General features: G+C 45.2%; 1 protein-coding gene across 6 annotated transcripts in view; it reads left to right on the top strand.

Annotated features, from left to right (window-relative positions):
- Positions 1 to 446: 446 nt before the first annotated feature.
- The window catches only part of POC1B (POC1 centriolar protein B), a 218,447-nt gene continuing 204,787 nt past the window's right edge, over positions 447 to 14,106 (top strand). For 5 of the 6 annotated variants that reach the window (XM_068276831.1, XM_068276827.1, XM_068276829.1 and 2 more), the window contains exons 1-2: positions 447 to 548; positions 4,590 to 4,674. In XM_068276831.1, the coding sequence (XP_068132932.1) occupies positions 534 to 548; positions 4,590 to 4,674 (100 nt within the window). In that variant the 5' untranslated portion in view covers positions 447 to 533. Of the gene's footprint in view, positions 549 to 1,298; positions 1,367 to 4,589; positions 4,675 to 14,106 lie in introns of all 6 variants that reach the window. The other variant, XM_068276828.1, reaches the window with a different exon arrangement.

A 14,106-nucleotide genomic window follows, 5' to 3' on the forward strand; every position in this document is an offset into this window, starting at 1 on the left:
TTTGGCATGATCTGCAACTTAGCTTTCCAGCTGTTAAGGAACTACAAGTCCCACTATGAATTGCCGAAGTCTGACAGCCACAGTCATGATTCATAAAAGCAAATGCATTGTGGGACTTGTAGTTCCTTAACATTTGGAGAGCCGAGTTTGCAGATCACTGATTTACTACTTTGCTATGCGTGCTTCGAATGGCTGCAGTTCTGCTTCCCTCACAGCAGCCCTACACTCGCTGCCCTGCAATCACTGTACTGTCTGAAGCATTTTGGTCTTGTTTTTCGGATAGTTTGACATTAAATCACAGCCTGCAATCATCATCTTATTACTACTGATGTGGGATAAGGAGGTCCCGTTGCACCGCAGCCAGTCTAGTCTAGAATATCACACTACTGTCTGTGTGGCCGACTGGCCGTATACAACCTCCAAAGCCCGCCTCCATTTTCAGTCGCATGGTGCATGACGTCACCCAGCCCCAGTCATGTGACTAGGAAGGAAGGCTGTCGTGTAATGGTTTGAAAGTGCCGCTTCCCGGTTCCATGGCTTCTGTTCTGGTGAGGTCACTGCATAACAACTGCGGGTTCCCCGGCCCTCCTTCCCTCACGTGTTATGCGGCTGTGCTGCGCTGCCGCTATAGGGCTCGGTGGGCAGGAGGACACATATGTTTGCTTGTGACAGCTCTGTGCAGGAAGATCTGCATTTTACTTCACAGTGTTGTCTTTCTGCATAATAACCCAGTGATCTTTAACTGAAAATGAAAGCAAGCGTTTCACTTAATCGGGGGTTGGGCCTAAGCCCCCCAGCCATCCTGTGCCCACACACCTATCGGCTTACTTTTGGTCCACTGTGCCTGCACAGCACTTGCCATGTGTATCCTTGTTATGCTGGATACACACTTTGCGTTCCCGCACTCGATGTGCCCGTCGATTCGCGTCACCTCGATTATTTCCGATCGCATTTTGATGATTGTTAGGTCGATTTACATGTAAAGTATGCCAAATCGACCTAATGATCCATCGAAATGCGAATCGGACATGCCGGAAATAATTGAGTTGATGGGCGCATCAAGTGCGTAAACGCACCGTGTGTATCCAGCATAAGGGTTCACATCATCGAAAGTGTCCTGTGCAGGCGCAGTAAGGCCTCTTGCACAGTACATGTGATTCCAATTTTTTTCTGATCCAATGTTGTTTGATTCAGATTAAACAATGTACTGCATGCTGCTATGTTTTTTAATCGGAATGCAAAAACGAAATCCCATGTAGTGTGCAAGAGCCCTAAAATGTTCTCTTTTTACTGCGCAGGATGCTTACAAGAATACGGGTGGCAAGGACGCAGTGGACCGCCGACTGATTAGTCGGCAGAGCCAAAAGTAAGCCGTGGCGGGGAAATGGAGGGTCTGTGGGGGAGGGGGGCTGGTCCAAGCCCCGGGTAAGTGAAACTCTTGCTTTTATTTTCAGTTAAGGATCACTTTAAGAAAAACATTTCTTTGTTACAGCTGAAACACATGCTGCAATAATTCTGCTGTGTGTGCACTTCCTGATACCATGAAAGCAGACTTAGGCCTCGTTCACATCAGGGCCGTTTCTGTGCGCTTTCCACAGCGCACTGCCCTGTGCGTTCAGCAAGGTATTCATTTGTCCATGTAACTAAATGTAGCTGGTTCACATCTATGCGCTGCGCTGAGCAGCGTTACAGAAACGTAGGGCTGCATGCATTTCTGTGCGCTGAGCTGTAAAGCGCACAGCAATGCAAGTGAATGGGTCCGCTTTTTTAGCGCATAGAAGCGCGTACAAGCGCATAGAAGCGCATGCGTTTTTTACCCCTAATTGGAGAAAAAAATACATTTACATACAAAAACAAAGTTTTATTGACAACTGCTGCTGCTACAGTAAGCAAAACGTGCTTTAAAGAAGCGCAGCGCAACGCACAGAAACGCGGACTAAAGCGCGCACAAGCGCATGCGTTTTTTACCATGCGCTTTAACACGTTTTTCAGCGCAGCAGATGTGAACGAGGCCATAGGGTATGGCAGAGGAGAGTCCTAAGCTGACACAGCTGAGAGATAAAATTACAGTTAGATTAATAATAGATGAGGGGGAATTAGGCTAAATTCTCTAAATACATGCAGGGTGCATTTGTCTGTTTTCTTTCTGTTCTGTGTAAAAGTTCAGGTCTACTTCTCATTCACATCATATGCGCTGCCGTGCAACACGCAAGAAATGCATAGACAGCACTTTTGCTGTTCCCATCACATGCGCTGCACAGCAGTGCAATGCACCATCGCACCGCTGCATGCATTTTTTGGGAAACAGTGCTGACCTATTCACTGTAGTAAATGGGATCAGCAGTGCAGATGGAGTGTGACCGTACGCGTTGCATTATTATTATTTAGTATTTATATAGCGCCAACATCTTCCGCAGCGATGTACAGAGTTTATCGTCTTGTCACTAACTGTCCCTCAGAGGAGGTCACAATCTAATTCCCTACCATAGTCCTATGTCTATGTATGTATTGTGCAGTGTATGTGTTGCAGTCTAGTGCCAATTTTTAGGGGGGATCTAATTAACCTATCCGTATGTTTTTGGGATGTGGGAGGAAACCGGAGTGCCTTGAGGAAACCCACACAGACACAGGGAGAACATACAAACTCCTTGCAGATGTTGATCTGGCTGGGATTCGAACCAGGGACCCAGCGCTGCAAGGCGGGAGCGCTAACCACTACGCCACTGTGCTGCCCTGATCGCATGGCCATCTGTGCTAAATCATGTGAACGAGCCCTTAAAGGAAATAAATGTCAACCTATGTACGTCTCTCACCTCACGTTCTGCCTGCATTTTTTGTACATGGCCTCTCCATTTTTTTATGCAATTTCTGTCGCTAGTCACTCTAGAGGACCCAGCAGGAAACCTTATATGGAAATCTCACTAACATGATTTGGGTGGACAGCACCCTCTGGAGCTGCTGGATTTCAGACAGGTTGTAATAAACTACGCTCATACTATTTGGCCAATCACAACCCTTCGTGCTGTAAGAGGGTTTCCTGCTGGGTCCCCTAAACTAGACTTTTAATTTTCATTGTACGTTTGCGTTTGGTTTTGATCTGTTTGTGCTCCCATTGACAAATGCAAACACACCAAGAATGCAGCAGGCACACCATTTATGGAGAAATTGCATCACAGTAGTGGACATATCAGACAATAATTTACATTTCGAAAGTCCTTGCAATTGCAAAATCACTGGAAAGATTGTGCATTGCGTTTCAATGTAATAAAATGTGCACAAATGGGTGCTAGTCTGTTTTAGGGGACCAAGCAGGTAACCTCATAAAGAGCAGTTCTCAAATCACAGCACCCTGTTACAGCACAAAGCATTGTGATTTGCAAATAATGTGGGGATAGTTTGCTACAACCTTTTGGAAACCTAGGAGTTTGAAAGTATGCTGTCCACCCAATCACATTAGCTGAAGTTCCCTATGAGGTTTCCTGCTGGGTCCCCTAAAGTAGACTAGCTCACACAAATGTAGTTTGAAATGGAACTTGGAGACTGTTTTGTACTACTACTATAGGAACTGGGATTGACATGGACCAATCTGAAATTTTTGCATGGCTAATCCAATTCAGAAAGCCAATAATGAGTTGTTAGCTTTCATAATCTTGTGGCACTGTACAGCCTTGCTAATTCCAGTAAAGACAGTCCCCTACTTACAAACAACTCGAGGTACAATGTTTCAGAGATACAAAGTTGTCTACGTGTACAAATGTGCTTTTAAAGTGTTTTAAACTACCAAAAAACATAGTTTACTCTATATGTCCAAATCCAGAGTTGTCCAAAAGTAAGGCTAGGTTCACAGTGGTCAGTTGCATAATGCATGTGTTATGAGTGTGAATTGCAATGGAGACTGGACGGAGTTGTCCAAAAGTAAGTCTAGGTTCACAGTGGTCAGTTGCATAATGCATGTGTTATGAGTGTGAATTGCAATGGAGACTGGACAGAGTTGTCCAAAAGTAAGGCTAGGTTCACAGTGGTCAGTTGCATAATGCATGTGTTATGAGTGTGAATTGCAATGGAGACTGGACATGCAGCGAGTTAGAATAATGCGATCGGTTACAACACAGTACTGTGAACAGGCCCATAGAATTTGTATGGGCAGGGAACTGTCATGCAGAATTATTCTGAGCATGAAATTTGTGCGCCTGCAGCTGATGGATGATTTGGGCTCCCCATAGGAGCTAATGAAAGTATCAGTTATAAGGTGCCCAAAGCAGAAAATGGCGCACGATAATTATTGTTTTGAAAATTACATTATATTTTTTAAAATGTGTTATTGTTTAAAAAATTAGAACATTAGGCATCAAGAGGGGGTTAGGGCTAGGGGTCAGGAAAGGGGGTTTTAGGGTTAGCCATCAAGAGGGGTTTAGGGTTAGGGGTCAGGAAGGGGGGGGGGGGTTTAGGGTTAGGCGTCAGGAAGGGGAGGATCTGTGCGAGAGTAGATTGTGCTTTTTTTTTTTTTTTTTTTTCAAATGAATTTTCACAATACAAATACTCTAGTATGCTAATATTAATGTGTTTTATATTTATTTCCTTATTTCCAGGAAGATCCAGCGTTACAACATCATTTCAAAGGGCATAAAGATGCGGTCACATCCATCGACTTTAGTCCAGATAGCAAGCAACTTGGTATTTTCCTTGAGATAATATAGCTTCTTATATGCATGCCAATTCTCTTTTTTTAACTATGTTTCTTGACTGAATTAAAGTTGTTTATAAATAGCATCTCATGATGATAAATACATTACATCCACATTAGTGCCACAAGTCATGGTATTGTATAACACTCTTTCTGGATATAATGCTGGAATAGACAGATGACACAAAAAAACAGTGCCCCAAATTGTTTCTGAGCACTTAAAGGGAACCCGAGGTGAGCATATCAGCTTTCAGTGACCCCCTAGGGTCACAATGCTACAAGCTCTGCGTGTCTCATCACAGAGCAGAGTGCAGGGTGTTGAACCTTGTGGTTTTATTGCAATTGCCATGTGGAATTTTTGAATAAAGAACATCAGCGTGTTTCAACCAGTGCTTGGTTTGCGGATCCTTCTGTGTTCACTTGTGGATTGGCTTGGCTTTCCTGATCCTGCACCTACCGGCTTGAATTGCGGGGGTAGAGTGTTTTGAACTTTCCATTTGCAGAGTGCAGGGAGGTGGCGGAGAGGCAGAGCTTATCCAATGACAGCTGGGGTCAGGAAAGTCCCCAGTGGGTGTTTTTCAGGGTTGCCTCCCATGCAAGGGATGCCCCTTCCCCTCAAGATTGCAGACAAGCTGCATGTCGGAATTTTTGGGGGGTTGGGGGAGGCAGAAAGCGACTCATAGGGGGGGACAGAGGGATGTCATTGACCAGGGAACATGCCTCTTTGTCCCATCTGCTTGACGGGTTGTAGGGTTTTGAGTGACCAAGCCCTGTAGAAACATGATGGGAGCGGGTTAACCAGCAAGAACAAGGTGCAGCAGAATAATAAGTATCATTTTTCAGCACGTTTGATCACCGGCCAGCGGTTTTCCAGCATCAGAGACACCTGTACACACTCTGAATGGTTATCTAAAATGATTAAAAAAAGAACCTTCCCACAACTGTGTGTGTATGGGCCTTCTGGTGAAGCTCTTAACATGCCATTCAAATATACAGCTGCTAAGGCAAAGCTCTGAATGATGTTTTCAGTAATGGTCGTTACTGTCATGCTGACAAATGTTTCTGTCACAGCCTGAGACCACAGACATGTTTGTGACGAGCAGTTAGTCAAGTGAGGGAAATAGCTGTATTGTACCAAAGACTGGCAGGGAAAAATATATAGTCAGAAGTTAGAACATTATAAGCTTCACTTGATTGTTGAGAAATATCTGCCTGTGTTGACCATAGGTAGCATTAATGCTAATTATACACACTATAAATTACACCGTGTTTTCGGATTTGAGTAGATGTTTGAATCCCTAAACATTTCAAAATAAACAAAGCTGACTAAAAATTAGGGCAATAATAATACAGGAGAAGCTTGGATTGCAATTAACTTGTTTTAAGAGCGCTTTGCAAGACGAGCAACAATGTTTATGAAATTTTGACATAAGGAAGCAACGTTCTGATATACAAGCACAGAACGTATGCCACAACTGAGCCAATGGTTCTTCCTTTGACACTGCATGATTGTGCTTTATCTGAATGTAGTGACTGTATAATGTCACATTTCTGTGAAATCTTTGTAAGTAGGCAAAAGCAGCTGTCATTCGATAATTTCCTTGTTAAAGGGAAACCGAGACGGCAAATTATATTTAAAAAGAACACACTACCTGATCCGGGGGGCTGGCCAGATCAGGTGGCTACAATCCCTGCCGCTCCTGTGGCCAGCAATCATTAATTATAATTTTTGTGATCCCTGCATAGAGGCGGGGGAGCAGCCGGGGGAGACAGTGCTGGCCAATGGCAGTTGGAGAAGGGAATTAGGAACGCTACCCCTACCTCTCGAGATTGGCGACAAGCTGAATGTCACCAATTTTGGAGGGTCGTCGGGGGAGGGGGGGAACAGAAAGCAGAGCATAAGGGACACAGAGGCATGTCATGGACCAGGGAACATGCCTCTGTATCACATTTGCCCTCGATAGCGGCGAATCGGCGCGAGGTGGCGGCGATCGGTGTGCTGACGCAGCTAGCAAAGTGCTAGCTGCGTTCAGCAAAAAAAAAATTACGCAGATCGGCCCAGCAGGGCCTGAGAGAACCTCCTGCGCGGCTTACCCCGAACTACATTCGGGGTTACCGCTAGGAAGGTTAAAAGCCACACAAAAGAAAGGAAAACGTTGAGATGAGCCAACAGATAGCAATGGTTCTGTTAAAGTGAGTCTTTTCTTTCTTTTTTTTTTACATGTTTCATGTCAGCTCATGGAGGGTGTCTCCGTGAACACCCTGCGAGCTGATCGGCGGCTCGCAGGGTAAATGTAAACACACGGGGAAGACCTTCCCCGGTGTTTACATGTATACGGCGCTGCTGCGCAGCAGCGCCGTAGAGGAGATCGGTGATCCCCGGCCTCTGATTGGCCGGGGATCGCCGGCATCTGATAGGCTAAAGCCTATCCCATCAGGCGCAGGACGGAAATCCGTCCTGCGCCGCTCACAGGGGGAGGGAGAGGGAGGGAAGGGGGCCAGGAAGCGCTGCGGAGGGGGGCTTTGAAGAGCCCCCCCCCGCAAGCGCAAGCAGCCGGCGGCGATGATCGGCCTGGCTGCTATCTGATCTGTGCTGTGGGCTGGAGAGCCCACGCAGCACAGATCAGCACACAATTTCATGGTATGGAAGTGGTTAAATATTTTCTATACATTTTTTGGGGGATTGTGAAACGAATCGTCAGTTTCCATTAATCCTTATAGGGGAATCGCTTTGCTGTAAGAGCGCTTTGGATTACAAGCATGTTTCCGGGAAAAAATTATTCTTGTGAACTAAGGTTCTATTGTAATCAGTTTTGCTCAGGGAGGAGCAGTGGTTGATCAATGGCTGCATAGATCAGTATACAACTAGCAATAGCAGCAGTTCAATTAGTTCTTATATGGATTTCTACTTAAAGAGAAACTCCGACCAAGAATTGAACTTTATCCCAATCAGTAGCTGATACCCACTTTTACATGAAAAATATGATTTTCACAAACAGACCATCAGGGGGCGCTGTATGACTGCTTTTGTGCTGAAACCCCTCCCACAAGAGGCTCTGGTACCGGCATACGGTACTCTGGGCAAACTGCCACAATGTAACAATGACACACACAGGAAATGGCTGTTTATAGCTGTCTGTTAAAGCCAGAACAGCTACATAATCTGCCCACAGTAACAATGTCACCATGTAATACATGTCAGAATGTGAATCTGGGAGAGGAAAGATTTTACAACGAGCAAACTCTGACTAAATCATGTATACATAATTATTGTAAAAATTAAGCACCTTTTTATATTAAATTATTTTCACTGGAGTTCCTCTTTAAAGAACACCTGAAGTGTCCTTTTAAACCAGGGCTGTGGAGTCGGAGTCGGGGCAATTTTGGGTGCCTGGAGTCGGAGTCGGGAAAAAATGCACCGACTCCTAATAAATTTAAACTGTAATTAAAATATAAAATATGATAAAATATTCTATTTCTCAGATAATAGTTATCATAAATAATTTATATATACAGTAATAGCCGTGCTTAGTCCACAAAAATGAAATAAACCAATCAAAATTAGTTACTTGTGCTGTCCCCGTATTTTTAAAGTCAGATATACATATCTGATTGTGACTGTACAGTATATATGATGTGTACACAGGAATCTCTTATATATACTAAATAACATTTATGCTGTAAGAATAAAGCCTGATGTGTAGCCATGTCACTAATAGAGATGGTCCATGAGATGGAAATAATTCTGCGTTGATGCTGATTTATGCAAATGCATGCACTCTTTTTGCTCATAAAATAGTGCTGCACAGGTGTAGTATGCTCCTGGCGGCGGAGTGTGTGCATGCGCACTACGCCAGACTGGCTCAAGTACCTGGATTCATAGCAGAAAATCCAGGTGGCGGAGGAGGACAGCAAGGGACTGATTAGCCTGAAGGGGGCTGGAGGAAGCCCCAGGTATGTATAAAACTTTAATTTTATCTGTCTCAGGTTTACTTTGTTACACAGTAGTACTATACTCTACATATGCACTCCCCACAGAGCTGCAGGGAATCCACTGAAATGTTGTGCACATTGAACACAGAGGTGTTGTCTATCACCCATAAACCTTGTTCAGATTGTGCATGAAGAATGCATAATAGAGGAAGAATCTCCTTATTCACCTGCAGAGTACCTGTACATCACTCTTACATGTACCCACAGTTACATTGCCTAGGGCCTGATAGATGTTCTTTGTTCTGGTCTGTACCTTTTACAAGTACTTGTAGTACACTGCAGCAACACACACCACTCGGCACTCAGTACTGTTTCTTGAGGGGGACAGAAAAGCAGCCTGCATGAATCCTTTTAAAAAACAAAAATCTTCACCTCAACACTCTATGTGGCAACAGATACACAAAAGCAAAGGGACGTGCAACCGGTACAATCACTTTGGAAAAAAGTCTAAATGCATATGGTACAACAAAGCAAGCCGGGCAACTGTAACCTTGATCCGCTTCCTTGTTTATTTTGTCTTCATGCCAAACATGATGCATGCATACATACAGTCTTGGTTGTGTCAAACCTGGTGCAGGTATCAGCGCTGAGGTGTGTCAGGGTGTGGGTGACCAGCTCCCCACAGAGCTCCCCACAGAGCTGCAGGGAATCCACTGAAATGTTGTGCACATTGAACACAGAGGTGTTGTCTATCACCCATAAACCTGGTTCCGATTGTGCATGAAGAATGCGTAATAGAGGAAGAATCTCCTTATTCCCCTGCAGAGTACCTGCACATCACTCTTACATGTACCCACAGTTACATTGCCTAGGGCCTGATAGATGTTCTTTGTTCGGTACCTTTTACAAGTACTCTTACCAAGGACTAGTTTTAGTCTATGACTAAAGGGAATAAATATGGCAGTCTCCATATCCTTCTCACTTCAGTTGTCTTTTAAAATTCCTAAGCGTTGGCAGTTAAGATACGAATTTCATGTTACATACTTTCAATCAACAAGATTGTAATTAGAGGATTCGGAATCGGTGGATTTTTGTACCGACTCCACAGCCCTGTTTTAAACAATACCAGTTGCCTGGCTGTCCTGCTGATTAAGGCCTCATTCACATCATACATGTTGCCGTGCGCATTTTGGGAGCCCGTATGATCTGCAACATGCAAGAACCGCAGAAGTGCATAGACAGCACTTCTTCCGTTCCCATCGTATGCACAGTGCAGCAGTGCAATGCGCTATCGCACTGCTGCATGCATTTTTCTGGAAAATGCATTCACTGTAGTGAAAGGGATCAGCAGCACGGCGCATATGACGTGTGATCGTACGTGTGATATTCCGATCACACGGCCATTCTGTGCTGGTGATGTGAACGAGGCCTAAGGGCTGGTTCACACTGGGCCCTTTTGCAGCGCTTTACTGATCGCCGGGGATAAGCAAAGCGCTGCTGCTAATGTATCCCTATAAATGCATTCTCACTACAGCGTTTGCGATTGCAATCTGAAGAAAGGGTAAAGGAACATGCCCCTGCCACGGTCTGCAAGTTTTACTCGGAATTCAGAAACCGAGTGGCAGACCTCTGAGGAACTTATGCCTACTGATGATCTTACTAGCATCAGCAGTGTTTGAATCACACACCCGAAACAACCATGCAGCTGATTCAGTCAGACTTCAGTCAGAAACATCAGATCTGCATGCTTGTTCAGGGTCTATGGCTAAATGTATTAGAGGCAGAGGCTCGGCAGGACAGCCAGGCTATTTGCATTGTTTGCCTTGGCTCTTCCACTTTCCTGGACCATCCCCCCAACACCAAAAGGGCAGTGCAGGTGGACCCCAGTGCTCCCACCAACTGGGGCAACCACCCACGGCTGCCACATAAACTAAATGCCAAACACAGGAAACAAATGCACACTCCAAGACAGCACTTGTTTTTTTTAAATGGGTCCACAGACAGCCTGTCAGCTAATAAAAAGATGCAAATACATGCATTTGTGTCTGCAGTATAATTCCAGCAAGAGCTGAAACAGGCGGCCTTAGACAGTCACAGGAGAGAGACCTCAGTCACACACACAATCATTGATCATGTGACCTGCAGGGGGCACTGCGTGCAGGTATCCCTCTCCGGGCCCCCTCCCTACACTGACCTGTCACTAGGAGCTGCATAAGTAAGAGTTTAAATAACAAAAGACACTAAGGCACATGAGAAACAGGGGCCCAGGGCTCTGCCACTGTCCGGGACCTCCACTCCACATGCAACACCAAAATGGCAGTTCAGGTGGACCTTAGTTCTGGGAGCGATGGGGACCACCTACACTGAACTTTGGGTGTTGCATGTAGAGTAGGGGTTCCGGCGCAGTGGCAGAGCCCCGGGGCCCCTGCTTCTCCTGCCCTAGTTTTTTTTTTTTTTTTTTTTAATTTGCATTGTTTAAAAGGAAATAAATATGTCCTCCTCCATATCCGAAGAGAAGAGAAAGGGTGCGCTCTAAAATACTATTGCTGGAAGAGTACAGGTCTCATCCGTTCAAGATGTGGCTGACAACAAGTGCCTAGCCAAGAAGCGCTTGCGTCCCTCTTAGCCAGCTGGGTACCAAGATCCCGCTGTAGGTCACGTGGGAAATCCAGTGTCACGTAGGGAACGTCATTAGCATCTACTGGCTGTCATGGAAACCAGAGCGCCAGCACGCTACTGTAAAAAGTAAGCGTGCGGCATCTGGACGTCACGGTGGTTCTGGGTGAAAGGACACGCCACTGATATATTGCGACTTAAAGGGGAACTGAAGTAAGAGGCATACGGAGGCTGCCATATTTATTTCCTATTAATCAATACCAGTTGCCTGGCAGCTCTGTTGGTCTATTTCTCTGCAGTAGTATCTGAATAACACCAGAAACAAGCATGCAGCTAGTCTTGTCAGATCTGACTTGAAAGTCTGAAACACCTGATCTGCTGCATGCTTGTTCAGGGGCTATGGCTAATAGTATTAAAGGCAGAGGATCAGCAGGGCTGCCAGGCAACTGGTATTGATTAAAAAGAAATAAATATGGCAGCCTCCGTATACCTCTTACTTCAGTTCCCCTTTAAAGGGACTCCGAGCAGTGCAGAAACTTTGGAAAGATGCACATCATTTTAAAGCTCTCTTTCTCCTCTTTCCAATGATATATAAACCGCCACCCTACGCCTTTTAGTTTTTGCTATTTTCGCGATTGAATTTGCCGTGGCCGCGATTTTGATCGCGAAAATAGAGAAAACTAAATGGTGTAGGGCAACGATTTAGGTGTCGTCAGAAAGAGGAGAAAGAGAGCTTTAAAATGATATCCATCAAGCCAGGAAATAGGGCAATGGGTTTAAAAAAGTAAAAATATATTTATCAAAAGGAGACAGTGTTTCACGGAGGTACGTCCTCCGTTTTATTAAAGAGAACCCGAGGTGGCTTTGTATAACGTTAGTGGGGCACAGAGGCTGGTTGGGCACACTAACACCAGCCTCTGTTGCCCCATGGTGTGTGTCAAAGACCCCCCTGCTCGCCGCTATCCTTCCCGCAGTGCTGGCGACACGCAGCGCGTCGCCAGCACAATGTTTACCCTAGCGCTGTCTGTCAGCGCCGCTCCCCCGCCTCCTCCGCATCGCCGCTACCCGCCCTCGTCCCTTCCCTCCAATCAGCGTGAGGGAAGGGACGAGGGCGGGGTAGCGGCGATGCGGAGGAGGCGGCGGAGCGGCGCTGACAGACAGCGCTAGGGTAAACATTGTGCTGGCGACACGCTGCGTGTCGCCAGCATTGCGGGGGTATAGCGGCGAGCAGGGGGGTCTTTGACACACACCATGGGGCAACAGAGGCTGGTGTTAGTGTGCCCAACCAGCCTCTGTGCCCCACTAACGTTATACAAAGCCACCTCGGGTTCTCTTTAAGTCAAATACACCATACACATATCCTCCATATCCTTCTCACTTCAGGTGTCCTTTAAATCTGATCAAAGATTAAGTGTTGCCTAACTGGTTTTCAATTGCGAAGATATTGATTGCTCTCTGGACTGGGCCGCTGTCACATGGTGCATGGCCCTCTTCGGATTATTTCCAGGTGACCACCATGTTTTTTCCAGTAACTGGAGTAAGGTTATTTTAGCTTTGTTCCACACAATCTCCATAAGGAACTCGACCCTCTGCGGATTCTTATCCAACGATGATGTTTATTGAAGTGTTACAGCAAGTATACACAGCATGTCACTACCAGCACAACGTTTCGGGCAAGGTGCCCTTTCTCAAGTGCAAGGAGCACTTGAGAAAGGGCACCTTGCCCGAAACGTTGTGCTGGTAGTGACATGCTGTGTATACTTGCTGTAACACTTCAATAAACCTCATCGTTGGATAAGAATCCGCAGAGGGTCGAGTTCCTTATGGAGATTGTGTGGAATGACTGGATTTGAGGAGGATTGGTGACCCTCCTTGCCATAGGAACTCCCCGTGATATTACCATTGCCTGAGGCCCGCAGACACCCCTGTGCATACTGTTATTTTAGCTTTGTGCCAGAAGAATGCAATGCCCTGTTACGCTTATTACTGTAGTTTGTCAGAGTTGTGTTCCAAGAGAGGCTAGTGTAAATCAAATTTTGATCAGGAAAAGTTATTCTTTTTATTGATGCAGCATGGAGAGTAGCAGCAGGTGAGAGACGGCCATGTAGCTTTGTACTGCACCGATTAGTATAAAGCATAATATGCCAGAAGGGCACATACAGTAGGAAGGGGCTGCAGATGCTCTTCATTATGGAAAATAGCAACAGGGAATAGTAAGGTATGCTGGGCAGTGCTGAATTATATAGCACCACATTACCCTCTTCACTTCCTTATAAGTAATTACTTGGGCTTTAAGTGTTAAGTATGGACTATTTGTGAGGCATAGCTAGTAGACTGGGAACAAGATAGAGGACAAGCTATTAAAAATAAGCTGACAAAAACATAATTCTAAGTAAAGTATTTGTCATTTCCTAACCTTGAATTCTGGCATCCCGATGGCCAAGCTAAAGATCCAGCACACCCCCTTCCCAGAAGACTTCTTTGTATCTACCAAGGGAAACTGTATTCCATTGCAGACAAATCCTCTCCTATACCACACTGGGTCAATGGATGTGTACAAAATGTTTTGTGACATTTGACAAACTGATCCTCTCCAGCTTCCTAGCATTATAATAATGTTCAGTGACTGCTGTGTGATTGAACAGCTATAGCTATTGACAAAAGAACAAACCTTTGATTTAAACTTATGAAAATCACATTGTCTTCAGGTCTTAACTCCACATTGAACCTTGACATTGTAAATACCTGGGAGTAGGGATGGTCAATACAATGCAAATATTATAGAGTTTATGCACATTTTTATGCAAATCGCAGCTTCAAAATAGACCAATTTAAACCTAGGTTTAAGTTGACTGGTCCATTTTCTAACTGCA

The sequence above is a fragment of the Hyperolius riggenbachi genome, chromosome 3 (genome assembly GCF_040937935.1).
Source record: "Hyperolius riggenbachi isolate aHypRig1 chromosome 3, aHypRig1.pri, whole genome shotgun sequence".
In the NCBI taxonomy this organism is placed as follows: Eukaryota; Metazoa; Chordata; class Amphibia; order Anura; family Hyperoliidae; genus Hyperolius; species Hyperolius riggenbachi.